The sequence below is a fragment of the Rhinoraja longicauda genome, chromosome 5, assembly GCF_053455715.1.
Source record: "Rhinoraja longicauda isolate Sanriku21f chromosome 5, sRhiLon1.1, whole genome shotgun sequence".
Lineage (NCBI taxonomy): Eukaryota > Metazoa > Chordata > Chondrichthyes > Rajiformes > Arhynchobatidae > Rhinoraja > Rhinoraja longicauda.
Genome location: NC_135957.1, coordinates 49,458,891 through 49,473,162, shown reverse-complemented (window position 1 = coordinate 49,473,162; position 14,272 = coordinate 49,458,891). Strand labels below are relative to the sequence as shown.

Below are 14,272 nucleotides of genomic sequence, written 5' to 3'. Positions count from 1 at the left end.
GACCCTTGCCCCTGCATCCAGACTCATTACACTTGCTGTTGAGGCAAGAATATTGTATGTCAATTATTTGTTCTTTAAAACCTTTGGCTCAAGCCCCCCCCACCACACCCACAGTGTCTTAGTGTCTAGCTCAGATTTGGGGAATCGAGAACCAGACGATATAGGTTTAAGGTGAGGGGAAAGATTTAATAGGAACCTGAGGAGTAACTTTTACCACACAAAGGGTGGTGCGTGTATGGAATGAGCAATGTTTAAGAAACATTTAGTCAGGTACATGGGGCAAGTTGGGCCGAAAGTCCTGTTTCCACATTGTATATCTAAACTAAACTAAACTAAGCCAGGCATTCACTTGAACATTGTGGCAGTGACACGAATCATACTGATTTATGGCATAGAAAGAGGCTACGTGTCTACCGCAGCAAAAGAACTTAAGATTAGTCACAATTCACCATTCTTATTACTTCAGTCTTCCAGTCTATTGCACTTCAAGAGTCAACTAGATACTTTTTATTAAATATACTGTGGGTTTTCTACCTCCACCAAGCTTTCAGGTTGTGAGTTCTGTGAAATAATATGTTCTCTACTCGCTCCTCTATACTACTCCCTACATAGGGACCTCCTGCTAAGAGAAATTAGTCCTTTCTCTTTACCTTGTTGAAGCCTCTCATCAAGGCAAACACCTCAATTAACCTGCACAGAAGTTGAACCTAACAACAGCAGCATTTTTTAAACATCCCTTTTATTACCAAAAAAATGTAGAAAATCTAAAAACAAAATCATTTGTATGTTTTTTACACTTTTAATGATGGTCGCATGTTTCTTTTTAATGATAACTTTATTTTTACACAGTAAAATATCAAGGATTTTGTCAGGGTTTTGTGGCTAAGGTTATGAATATATAAACCTTAAACCCTTCACAAAAGTTTTATTGTAATATCAAAGATATTTTGGGAATTATTAGATAAAAGATTTTAAGAAGGTTCGTCAGCAGTCAGACAGTAGAGTCGGTTCCCTAGCATCTCAAAGCTGAGCAGATTTGGTGACAGTACTTGATTCTGAACATACTGCAGCATCAATGTGACTTGTAGAACTGAAAGAAAATACTAGAAACATGCAGCTTGTCTGAATTAGGAAGAAATAGGCAGTGTAATGTTCATCAGATCTCTGCGTTTTTAGCATTTTTTGTTTTCCTTTCATTTGCAATTTTTCTTACAATGATAACCTCGGGCAAAACTAAACCTAAGCAGCTGCCGAGAGAAGTGGACACACTGACTTAGTTAATTTTGTACTGCTCTCCATAATTTCCAACAATTTGACTGAAAGGATGCAAGAAGAAAATCAGCATTCAGAAATGGATTTCCGTTCTTTTTTGCGAATATTCAACCAATAGATCATCACATTTTGGCCTTGTTTAACTCATCTTTGGTACAATACATTCATATATCCTGTTTTTGCAAGTTATAAAAGTTACTTCAGAAACACTGAAGTTTTATGAAGCTCTTTCCATTTGTCAGTGTCAAGTTAGAAAGGCCAAGTCATGTTCAGGAGTATTTCCTGCAAATCACTGTGCAGCTTCTATGAGGTTGCTTCCCTCACATCCTCAAGTTTTGGGACATCTTGCAAGATATGAACATTTACCACTTTACTTAAACAAATGAAAGAACAGGATTTTCTCCCTGAGGCCTCAGACCAGATTTGCTGCAAGAAAATAGACAAACATATCCGTTAAATATGATAAATTCTTTGAATTAACGTTATTGGTACAGTGGATACACGGGCAGCAATGGGGGTCTTCGGTTATCGAACACATTAGCTTGATCATGGTGAGTTCTTCCAAATGTTTAGTGAAATGAATATTTTTGCACCAGTTATTGTTTGTGAGATGCACCCAGAGCTGAGGATATCTATCGTTCCAGTCTTGCACAGCTGTGAGTACCGAAAGCACCATCATGTCTTCTGAACTATTACCATTATCAACACCGCTGATCTAGATAGCATATTAGTAATAGCGATTCAAACTTCTGGTGGCAGGAATATCTGGCTGACCATTCATCCAGATCTCCCTAATTATCCGCTCTCTTTCTTCCAACCTCTGAGCCCGTTCCAGTTCCTCTGCTGAGGTAAAAACATTCATGTTTAAAGTTCTCTCAAAGCGTCGGTGTCGCCTGGCTGACAGATCTGAGGTAGTGTCGGAATTATCATCGTCACTGTCATCATCATCATTACTGTCCTCCACATCTGTGCTCTTAACCACTGATTTCTTCAAGTCTGTCTGACAGGATATCCACACCACGAGAGCACACAGTGTAAGTATCAGTCCAATGCACACGCCAGACAGGAAATATAAAGCCGTTTTCTCAGGATTCTCTGAGAAGAAAAGAGAGGTAATTTATTTTTTGATCCAAGTAAACAGCAAAATACTGCTCAATGTACTTTTCAGCTGGTAACCACATGGCAATTTTATTTAGTCTGTCACGAAGGCAGGATAGTGAAGTCTACCATATAGACAACAGACAATAGGTGCAGGAGTAGGCCATTCGGCCCTTCGAGCCAGCACCGCCATTCAATGTGATCATGGCTGATCATTCTCAATCAGTACCCCGTTCCTGCTTTCTCCCCATACCCCCTGACTCCGCTATCCTTAAGAGCTCTATCTAGCTCTCTCTTGAATGTATTCAGAGAATTGGCCTCCACTGCCCTCTGAGGCAGAGAATTCCACAGATTCACAACTCTCTGACTGAAAAGGTTTTTCCTCATCTCTGTTCTAAATGGCCTACCCCTTATTCTTAACCTGTGGCCCCTGGTTCTGGACTCCCCCAACATTGGGAACATGTTTCCTGCCTCTAATGTGTCCAACCCCTTAATAATCTTATACGTTTCGATAAGATCCCCTCTCATCCTTCTAAATTCCAGTGGATACAAGCCTAGTCGCTGCAGTCTTTCAACATATGACAGTTCCGCCATTCCGGGAATTAACCTAGTAAACCTACGCTGCACGCCCTCAATAGCAAGAATATCCTTCCTCAAATTTGGAGACCAAAACTGCACACAGTATTCCAGGTGCGGTCTCACTAGGGCCCTGTACAACTGCAGAAGGACCTCTTTGTTCCTATACTCAACTCCTCTTGTTATGAAGGCCAACATTCCATTGGCTTTCTTCACTGCCTGCTGTACCTGCATGCTTCCTTTCAGTGACTGATGCACTAGGACACCCAGATCACGTTGTACGTCCCCTTTTCCTAACTTGACACCATTCAGATAATAATCTGCCTTCCTATTCTTACCACCAAAGTGGATAACCTCACACTTATGTTGTAGGGATCACTGAGACATGGCTACAAGAGGACCAGGGCTGGGAACTGAATATTCAGGGGTACACAACGTATAGAAAAGACAGACAGGTGGGCAGAGGGGGTGGGGTTGCTCTGATGGTAAGGAATGATATTCATTCCCTTGCAAGGGGTGACATAGAATCAGGAGATGTTGAATCAGTATGGATAGAAATGAGAAATTGTAAGGGTAAAAAGACCCTAATGGGAGTTATCTATAGGCCCCCAAACAGTAGCCTCGACATAGGGTGCAAGTTGAATCAGGAGATAAAACTGGCGTGTCAAAAATGTAACGCTACGGTGGTTATGGGAGATTTCAACATGCAGGTAGACTGGGAAAATCAGGTTGGAAATGGACCCCAGGAAAGAGAATTTGTAGAGTGCCTTCGAGATGGATTCTTAGAACAGCTTGTACTGGAGCCTACCAGGGAGAAGGCAATTCTGGATTTAGTGTTGTGTAATGATCCTGATCTGATAAGGGGACTAGAGGTAAAAGAGCCATTAGGAGGCAGTGATCACAACATGATAAGTTTTACTCTGCAAATGGAAAGGCAGAAGGGAAAATCGGAAGTGTCGGTATTACAGTATAGCAAAGGGGATTACAGAGGCATGAGGCAGGAGCTGGCCAAAATTGACTGGAAGGAGGCCCTAGCAGGGAAGATGGTAGAACAGCAATGGCAGGTATTCCTGGGAATAATGCAGAGGTTGCAGGATCAATTTATTCCAAAGAGGCGGAAAGACTCTAAGGGGAGTAAGAGACACCTGTGGCTGACAAGGGAAGTCAGGGACAGCATAAAAATTAAGGAGAGGAAGTATAACATAGCAAAGAAGAGTGGGAAGACAGAGGATTGGGACTTTTTTAAAGAGCAACAAAAGTTAACTAAAAAGGCAATACGGGGAGAAAAGATGAGGTACGAGGGAAACTAGCCAATAATATAAAGGAGGATAGCAAAAAAAATTTTAGGTACGTGAAGAGGAAAAAAATAGTCAAGGCAAATGTGGGTCCCTCGAAGACAGAAGCAGGGGAATTTATTATGGGGAACAAAGAAATGGCAGACGAGTTAAACCGTTACTTTGGATCTGTCTTCACTGAGGAAGATACACACAATCTCCCAAATGTTCTAGGGGCCGGAGAACCTAGGGTGATGGAGGAACTGAAGGAAATCCACATTAGGCAGGAAATGGTTTTGGGTAGACTGATGGGACTGAAGGCTGATAAATCCCCAGGGCCTGATGGTCTGCATCCCAGGGTACTTAAGGAGGTGGCTCTAGAAATAGTGGAAGCATTGGAGATCATTTTTCAATGTTCTATAGATTCAGGATCAGTTCCTGTGGATTGGAGGATAGCAAATGTTATCCCACTTTTTAAGAAAGGAGGGAGAGAGAAAACGGGTAATTATAGACCAGTTAGTCTGACATCAGTGGTGGGGAAGATGCTGGAGTCAATTATAAAAGACGAAATTGCTGAGCATTTGGATAGCAGTAACAGGATCATTCCGAGTCAGCATGGATTTACGAAGGGGAAATCATGCTTGACAAATCTACTGGAATTTTTTGAGGATGTAACTAGGAAAATTGACAGGGGAGAGTCAGTGGATGTGGTGTACCTCGACTTTCAGAAAGCCTTCGACAAGGTCCCACATAGGAGATTAGTGGGCAAAATTAGGGCACATGGTATTGGGGGTAGGGTACTGACATGGATAGAAAATTGGTTGACAGACGGAAAGCAAAGAGTGGGGATAAATGGGTCCCTTTCGGAATGGCAGGCAGTGACCAGTGGGGTACCGCAAGGTTCGGTGCTGGGACCCCAGCTATTTACGATATACATTAATGACTTAGACGAAGGGATTAAAAGTACCATTAGCAAATTTGCAGATGATACTAAGCTGGGGGGTAGTGTGAATTGTGAGGAAGATGCAATAAGGCTGCAGGGTGACTTGGACAGGTTGTGTGAGTGGGCGGATATATGGCAGATGCAGTTTAATGTAGATAAGTGTGAGGTTATTCACTTTGGAAGTAAGAATAGAAAGGCAGATTATTATCTGAATGGTGTCAAGTTAGGAGGAGGGGGAGTTCAACGAGATCTGGGTGTCCTAGTGCATCAGTCAATGAAAGGAAGCATGCAGGTACAGCAGGCAGTGAAGAAAGCCAATGGAATGTTGGCCTTCAAAACAAGAGGAGTTGAGTATATGAGAGCAAAGAGGTCCTTCTACTGTTGTACCGGGCCCTGGTGAGACCGCACCTGGAGTACTGTGTGCAGTTTTGGTCTCCAAATTTGAGGAAGGATATTCTTGCTATGGAGGGTGTGCAGCGTAGGTTCACTAGGTTAATTCCCGGAATGGCGGGACTGTCGTATGTTGAAAGGCTGGAGCGATTGGGCTTGTATACACTGGAATTTAGAAGGATGAGGGGGGATCTTATTGAAACATATAAGATAATTAGGGGATTGGACACATTAGAGGCAGGAAACATGTTCCCAATGTTGGGGGAGTCCAGAACAAGGGGCCACAGTTTAAGAATAAGGGGTAGGCCATTTAGAACGGAGATGAGGAAGAACTTTTTCAGTCAGAGAGTGGTGAAGGTGTGGAATTCTCTGCCTCAGAAGGCAGTGGAGGCCAGTTCGTTGGATGCTTTCAAGAGAGAGCTGGATAGAGCTCTTAAGGATAGCGGAGTGAGGGGGTATGGGGAGAAGGCAGGAACGGGGTACTTATTGAGAGTGATCAGCCATGATCGCATTGAATGGCGGTGCTGGCTCGAAGGGCTGAATGGCCTACTCCTGCACCTATTGTCTATTGTCTATTGTCTATTGTATCCACATTAAACTGCATCTGCCAAGCATCCGCCCACTCACACAACCTGTCCAAGTCACCTTGCAACCTCATAGCATCTTCCTCATATGTCAACAGCGAACTGTTTAAACTTTTAATGGATCTACTTGACCTTTGGAATGCTCTCCCTTCCTTTTACCTGTTCCCACTCAAACTAATGTTAAAGCTCTACTGTGTTTTATTAGGTATTTTCCTAAAATTCCTTCTTGTGCACACATTGTAATGGTATAGAAAATATGTTTATGCAAAAGATTTATTTAATCTTCAGCTAAATGCTAAGAGCTAAGTCGCACTGTGTTTATTTCAACTCCACCTCCGATCCCTCATGCTGATGAGAGTCATGAGACCAGGAATTCCCATTACTTTCAATTGCATAACATGAATTCCAGTACCTCATGCAAAAAAAGTAATAACTTCTTAAGGGTTCAAATGTCACACTATCCTTCTTATTGTGAACTGCAATTGGCGCCAACCTTTGTATGTTTGTCAAAAGCTGGGTGCCCTTCACATTGTTGTTGGTCAGATAAAACTTTTACTTATTCTGCCATTCACTGAAGCTTATGCTGTCACACTTGTTGACAAATCTATTGACACATTGTTGTTTTGAGTATTTTCAAATTGTCCTCTCATTTTAAATCAATGGTAACCAAAGTGATAGGATAGGCTTCCACAGATAAGCTTTAGTTTTGTTATTTATAGTAGTTAATATTTAACACACACAATAATTCATCAATCAAAATGAAATTCTCCTTTTATAGCTAAGCATCTTGCCATGCTGCCTTGTTAATATTTAACTACCTTGTATTAAATTTATTCTATAACCCACTGTGAGCTTTAAGAATTGGAGAATGCCGAAATTTATGGTCAGGAAATACATTAATTTATATTTCAATTAATAAATATCTCACTAAAGTAAGTTTATGTTTAAGGAACTTCAACTGAACTTAGAAAAGTATGTACGATATTTTCTTTAAGCATTTTAAGTTCTATTTGAATCTGCTCCATTAGCAAGAAAAACATCAATATTAAAAGTGCAAACTTGCTTCAGGCAAATCCTGTGGGGCATGTGCTTATTTAGCATCACTAAGCTGATCACTCAGCTCTCCAATAGCTATATTGGAATGTTTTCACCATGTAAAAAAAGATTCATTCAATTAGTTGAAAGGAGGGGGTAAGGTTAATTACCAGAGGGAGTATTCAACACTTCTCATGCTAATTTTCCCAACTAACTATGAAGTGTAGGATTTGAATTTGAGTTTTTGTCAAACTTATCTACACTCTCAATTTTTTTTGTTACTGAATAAATTAAAACATCCAGGTTTATAAAAACTCAATTTGTATTTAGGTATGCATGTTAGATCAAAAATATTGATTGTGATTCAATATTGCTTTTCTAAATGAATGATAGGATATCAGGCAGATAGCCAACGGAGAAAGATTTCAATATTCATAATAAATGGCTGTTTACCCTCACGGAGAGCAATGCTAATGGCATTCCCAGTCTTAATCCCAAAGCATGCGAGATTTGCATTTAACAATTTGAAAACCGGATTACATAACTTGTATCTGAATCAAACAGATCCACTCTTCTTTGGCTTTGAACAATATGCTCCTAAAGGGTTTTAACCATAATAATGAAGTTCCAATCGACAAGTTGTAAAACAAAATGACTATTAGCCCTCTCAGAATTTACAGGATTTTCAAATTTTAACTGTACCCTTGATCAATAAATATTCCCTGCTTTTCTCAGTAGTAAAGGAATGGGTTGTGAACAAAAATCAGCTCTGTTTCTGCTGAGAATCGTCAATCAGTTGCAATGCATGCGCCAGTGTGTTCCAGATTCCATTTGTGCAGAATGCAGCACTGGAGATTAGATGCACTTGTGTGAACAATGGTTCTGCCCCTATGCTGCATCCAACTATGTACTGCAAGTTGCTGAGCCAGGGTATGAGCAGATACCCAGTATCTGGCTTCTCAGCTACACACCAGCTGTGGTGGCCCAGCGATTATTTGAATGGGGTTGACAAACATCACTAAAAACATTTTTAAAAAATTTTAAAAATTTAAACTCATGTTTTTAATTAATTTGAAATTTAATGTGGGTTTAAGTGTTTAAAAAAAAAATTGTAACTAGAAAATTAAAAAACTCTGGGAAAGATCTTTTGACAGCATGTTTAACAGAAGACCATCAGGACAGTTGAGGTGCACGTTCTACTGCCCAGGCACTGGGAGAAAAGACGTTAGGCGTTGCACAGATGCAAAGGCCAAGTGCAGCCCCAGATTAATTAAGGTCAGGCATGGCCTTTGTTAATTTCCATTATACTAATAACTAATTAATGAACCATTCAAAGCAAGAGATACTTTAGATATACACTCATTGAGAAACATGAGATTCTTGAAATTAATCACCATTGCCATTCAACAGCCTTAATTGTACATGGTGTCTCCATGTTTGGTCTTGGGTCTGCTAATATTTAATGTCCAACATTACAGCTACATTTTAGGAAAATAGCCACCATTGTTCAAAAAGCAGCAGCTTGTCGTCCAAATATAACATAAATCCCATTCCCATACCATTGATTGCAACCTTTCCCCATCCCTCCTAAATCAAACACTTTAATACCTCACGGATGAGTTTCCCACAAACATGTTTGGTGCGTACATATCTTTCCAATACAAAGAACATTTACCTCCATCTCAGCAACACTGTTGATTTTAATCCATCTCCTACTCTCACACTTGTCTTGCAGAGTCAATGAGGAGCACCTCAAAGATTTTAACCAACCACCAGGCTCAAATTGCCGCCACAAAACCCCTTCACTAATTTTCTTAGTTATATATGTATTTTCTTATTTCCTATTTGCAGAACACTTTGGTTTGCTGCTTATATTAGTGATGCTATGTAAATGTTTGTTGTTCTTTAGATAGTGAAGCTTGAGTCAATACAACAATTACTTTTCTTACAATACGTATTGGCTTACCTATAACGTAAGAGTAGGTTTCCAGAATGTTGCTTAATAATGCCATCTCAGTCCGAATACCCCTTGTTTCCAGAAGTTGCTTATCGCTTTCATCCACTGGGATCGGTAGGGGTTTGGTGTCCATTGGATAATTAGAGGCTGATCTTCCTTTCTTCTTTTCTTCTACATTCACACAAAGTGTTGTTAAATTTCAAAGTGAGAAATGATTCAATGCATAGTAAAACCATGCATTGAACAAATAGCAAGAAATCATCTGAAACCAATTCATGTGACGCCACGATTTTCTGACAATTATATGCCAAACAATTTTTTTAAGTATAGAATGAAAGTCAAGGTTATATAGCTGGTGTTGTGTGACAAGACTCAAATCCACCGCGTGAGTTCAGTGTGTAATAGTAACTTTTCTTAGACTTTAGACCAAACACATTAAACTATTGTTCCCTGATTCTTCAGAAGTAAAATATGGATTTTATTACTGCCTTCAAAGGATCTTTTATTATATTTAGCCAGGATGAGATACAACTTCCTCTCACCAGTTGCAGATAAGAAATGGTAATAATTTAAGTTAAATTTGCTGAAGGTTGTCAATGTTTCCATTATAGAAAAATTGAGATTTTATCAGTTCCTGCCCAGGTTTTGCCTCAAGCTGTTAAATTTTAATTCACTCCAATTAAGTTATCTAGGAAATCCTGATTTTTGTTTCAAATGTCTTTCATTTAATTGTTACAAAGGATTTGTATAGTAGCCTTTTCTTCATTTCGGATGTGCATACCCAATACAGCCCGATATCTAAGCCTGTTCCAACATTCTTTATTGTAACTGTGGGAATCGGGATTGGCATCAGACGTTAGGCTTGGATATAAAGAATGAAAATAAACCCAGCCATGGTGTATCTGTGAATCTGTACAGTGGCAGTGTGTAGGCTGAAGTGGGTTAGAAAATGTGGGCTTACACTCCCATAGCTGAGTCAATCATGGCTGTGATACGAAGCCAACAAATGACATAAGTGTAAAGAGAACGTTGAGGGATTGCAGAAAAGTGCCTTTTAAAGTTATTTTATTACACATTTAGATAAGGATAGAAATACATGTTGACAAAAAAATATAAGTCATGTACATTTATTAGCAATGATTTAAAGAAATTGTGGCATTGAAGAACTGAAAGAAATAAACACTGCCTTCTCACTAAAGGGTGTCAGGAAAAAAACTAATCAATCAATTATATTATGGGGATGAATACGAGTTGTTTGGAAAGTAGAGTTTTAGTTTGAAGAAGTGTGATTAATGTGCCATGAGTCATTTCCAGACTTGAGGGCAGGGCTGAGCAATGAGCGTAGGTGGCTTTATTATAAATAACCATGGGACTGGAGATAAAGGTGCATAATAACTTTGATGATAACATGTTTGGCTCACAAACTGCAAAGCACTGTAGACTGGGTGGGAATTTAGCGACAATCAACAAAGCTTTTGCAGTAAAATGGAGACACAAGATGCAGATGCTGGAATCTTCAGCAAAAAAGAAATCCTGGAGGAAATCAGCAGGTCAGGCAGTAACTGAAGGAATGGACAGATGATGTTTTGGGTCCGGATCCTTCAGACTGATGGAATAAGGAGAAAACTGGAAAAAGAGGAGGTTGTGCTGGGGCGAAGCCTGGCAAGTGATGCATGTATTCAGGTGAGGGGGCGTGATTGGAAGATGGGTGAAGACAGTGGAAAAGGCTAGTGATGACGGATGGTTCGACTGCCCTGACCATGGGAGAATAAAGAGGGAAGATTGGACTTTATTGCCTTCCATCACAGTGAGGAATGTGGGAAATCTGCTGTGGTGGATGTTTATGTTGACTTTTATGTAGTTGTGTGTCTTGTTCCTTATTTTCTAGTATGGCTGTATGGTAATTCGAATATCACTGTACCCCTAATTGGTACATGTGACAATAAAAGACCTTTGAAACCTTTGAAATGGAGACAAGGTGGTGTCAGTTAAGAACAACATAGAACAGTACGCAACTTGAAGCCCCTTCAGCCCACAATGTCTGTGCCAAATGTGATGTCAGATTAAACAAATCTCCTTTGCCTGCATGTGATCCATATCCCTCCATTCCCTACATATCCATGTGCCATCTAAAACATCTTAAACACCATTGTCGTATCTGCCCTGACCACCACCACTTGCATCCCATTCTAGACAATAATCACATTCCGTGTTTAATAAAAATTTGCCCCATAAATTTTCTTGATCCTCTCACCTTCAAACTATGCCCTTGTGGCGCGTCGGTAGAGGCCCGAAATAAAGGCAAGCAGCCAGGTATTTTGGGGGGCATTATGGTTTTAATAGTCGGTTATCAGACTGGTCGAGTCTGCCGGAATGGCTTCGCGCCCAAAACCTTGTCCTTATATCTGTAGTACCGGACCGCCCCCCCTGGACTGGTCCATTCCCGTGCCGAGGGGTCGGTAGTGGTATGGCCCGACCCTTGGGAGCCGCCACAGGACCCCCCCCCCCCCAGAACCGGAGGCACAAAGCGCACTGGTGGTCGCACAACCCGACCGGACCGTGTACGGTAATCGGTCGACAGAGGGGCCGGCGGAGGCACAGTTGGAGGGACAGGTGGTGGGTCCCGGAAGGGTGGGCGACCTCGTGGCCGAGGCTGGGCAACCCGCACCGGTTGGTCAATGTCTAAGTGGGCCGGCTTCAGGCGGTCAATTGACACGGCCTCCGGCCGGCCCCCCATGTCCAAGATAAAGGTTGTCTGTCCGTGCTCCAGCACCCGGTAAGGGCCCTCATACGGCCTCTGTAGTGGCGTCCGGTGGGCGTCACGGCGCAGGAACACAAAGGCGCAGTCCCGGAGGGCCGATGGCACGTAAAGGCGGAATGTCCCATGGCGGGACGTCGGCACGGGTGCGAGCTTGCCAACTCGCTCTTGGAGGCGCTGTAGGGTGGATGAGGGCGGTTCCTCTCGCCCCGGCAACGAGGGCACGAACTCCCCGGGCACCGTGAGCGGGGACCCGTATACGAGCTCCGCTGACGATGAAGCCAGGTCCTCCTTAGGCGCAGTCCGGATGCCCAGCAAGACCCATGGTAGCTCGTCCATCCAGTCGGGGCCGGAGAGTCGCGCCTTCAGCGCTGTCTTCAGCTGCCGGTGGAACCTCTCCACCAGGCCATTTGCCTGCGGGTGATAGGCCGTGGTGTGATGCAGCCGCACGCCCAACAGGTGGGCCATGGCCGACCACAGCTTGGAGGTGAACTGTGGCCCCCGGTCCGAGGAGATGACCACCGGCACCCCAAAGCGAGCAATCCAGTGCGCGGCCAACGCACGAGCGCATGTAGCTGTGGCTGTTGATGTATCGGCCAGCGGTATGGCCTCCGGCCACCGCGTGAAGCGGTCCACCACCGTGAGGAGGTGGGTGATGCCCCGGGACGGTGGGAGCGGGCCCACAATGTCCATGTGCAGGTGGGCGAAACGCCGGCAGGGTAGACCGATCTCCTGGAGTGGCGCCCGGACGTGGCGTTGAATCTTTGCCGTCTGGCACGGAATGCAGGTGCGGGCCCAGTGGCCAACCTGCTTGCGCAGACCATGCCACATGAACCGCGCAGCTACCAGTGCAGTCGTCGCCCGGATGGATGGGTGAGCCAACCCGTGGACCACGTCGAACACCCTCCGGCGCCACGCGGCCGGGATGATGGGGCGCGGCTGACCTGCCGACACATCGCACAGTATCGACGCTCCTCCAGGGCCGAGGGGAACATCCTCAAGGTGGAGGCCAGAGATGGCAGTCCGGTAGGCGGGCATCTCCCCGTCCGTTAGCTGGGCCTCCGCCAGGGCGGAATAATCAATGCCGGGTGCCACTTCTAAAACGGCATTGATGGCGGGGCGAGACAACGCGTCGGCCACCCGGTTTTCCTTCCCCTCGACGAAGCGGATGGAGGTTGTGAATTCAGAGATGTACGCCAACTGGTGCTGCTGTCGGGCGGACCACGGGTCGGAGACCTTTGCCAGGGCGAACGTGAGCGGCTTGTGGTCCGTGTAAGCGGTGAACGGGCGGCCCTCCAGAAAATAGCGGAAGTGACGAACGGCCAGGTACAGGGCGAGGAGCTCGCGGTCGAAGGCGCTGTACTTCCTCTGGGCGTTGTTGAGGTGCCGGCTGAAGAAGGCCAGGGGGCGCCAACCCCCGTCCGTGAGTTGCTCCAGTACGGCACCAACCGCCAACTCTGAGGCGTCCACCGTAAGGGCTGTCGGGGCATCCTCCCGTGGGTCAACCAGCAGCACAGCCCGAGCCAGGGCCTCCTTTACGTCGTCAAATGCCGTTACCGCCTCGTCGGTCCACACGACGTTCTTACGCTTGCCCGCCAGCAGCTCGTATAGCGGCCGCATGATGTGGGCCGCGGATGGCAGGAACCGGTGATAAAAGGCCACCATGCCGACGAACTCCTGCAGGCCACGCACCGAGGACGGACGGGGAAACCGGCAGATGGCGTCTACTTTGTCCGGCAGGGGAACCGCGCCTTGCGAGGACACACGGTGGCCGAGAAAGTCGATTGTGGCCACGCCAAAGCGGCACTTGGCGAGGTTTATAGCCAACCCGTGCTCGCTGAGCCGCTGAAAGAGCTGCCGGAGGTGGGCACAGTGCTCCTGCCGCGAGCGGCTGGCTACCAACATGTCGTCAAGGTAGACAAACAGGAAATCCAGCCCACGACACACGCCGTTCATTAATCGGCGTTCTTGAGGCCGAACGGCATCCGTACGAACTCATAGAGTCCGAACGGCGTGATGATTGCCGTCTTGGGCACATCCTCCGGGTGGACTGGGATCTGGTTGTAACCTCGCACCAGATCCACCTTCGAGAATATCGTGGCCCCAGCCAAATGGGCGTTGAAGTCCTGGATGTGGGGCACGGGGTATCGGTCCTCGGCGGTTGCGACGTTCAGCCGCCGATAATCCCCGCAAGGTCTCCAGCCCCCGTTTGCCTTGGGGACCATGTGGAGTGGGGATGCCCATGGGTTGTTGGAAGGGCGGACGATCCCCAAGGACTCCATCGTGCGGAACTCCTGTCGTGCCAGGTGTAGCTTCTCAGTCGGCAGTCGGCGTGCTCGTGCATGGAGGGGTGGGCCGGTAGTTGTTATATAATGGAACACCCCA

General features: G+C 44.8%; 1 protein-coding gene across 1 annotated transcript in view; it reads right to left on the bottom strand.

Annotated features, from left to right (window-relative positions):
• Positions 1-811: 811 nt before the first annotated feature.
• Positions 812-14,272, bottom strand: part of eva1aa (eva-1 homolog A, regulator of programmed cell death a) — a 260,962-nt gene continuing 247,501 nt past the window's right edge. The window contains exons 7-8 of the mRNA XM_078399499.1: positions 9,139-9,300; positions 812-2,367 (exon numbers count right to left, since the gene is read on the bottom strand). Coding sequence (XP_078255625.1) covers positions 2,000-2,367; positions 9,139-9,300 — 530 coding nt within the window. The 3' untranslated portion in view covers positions 812-1,999. The remainder of the gene's footprint in view (positions 2,368-9,138; positions 9,301-14,272) is intronic.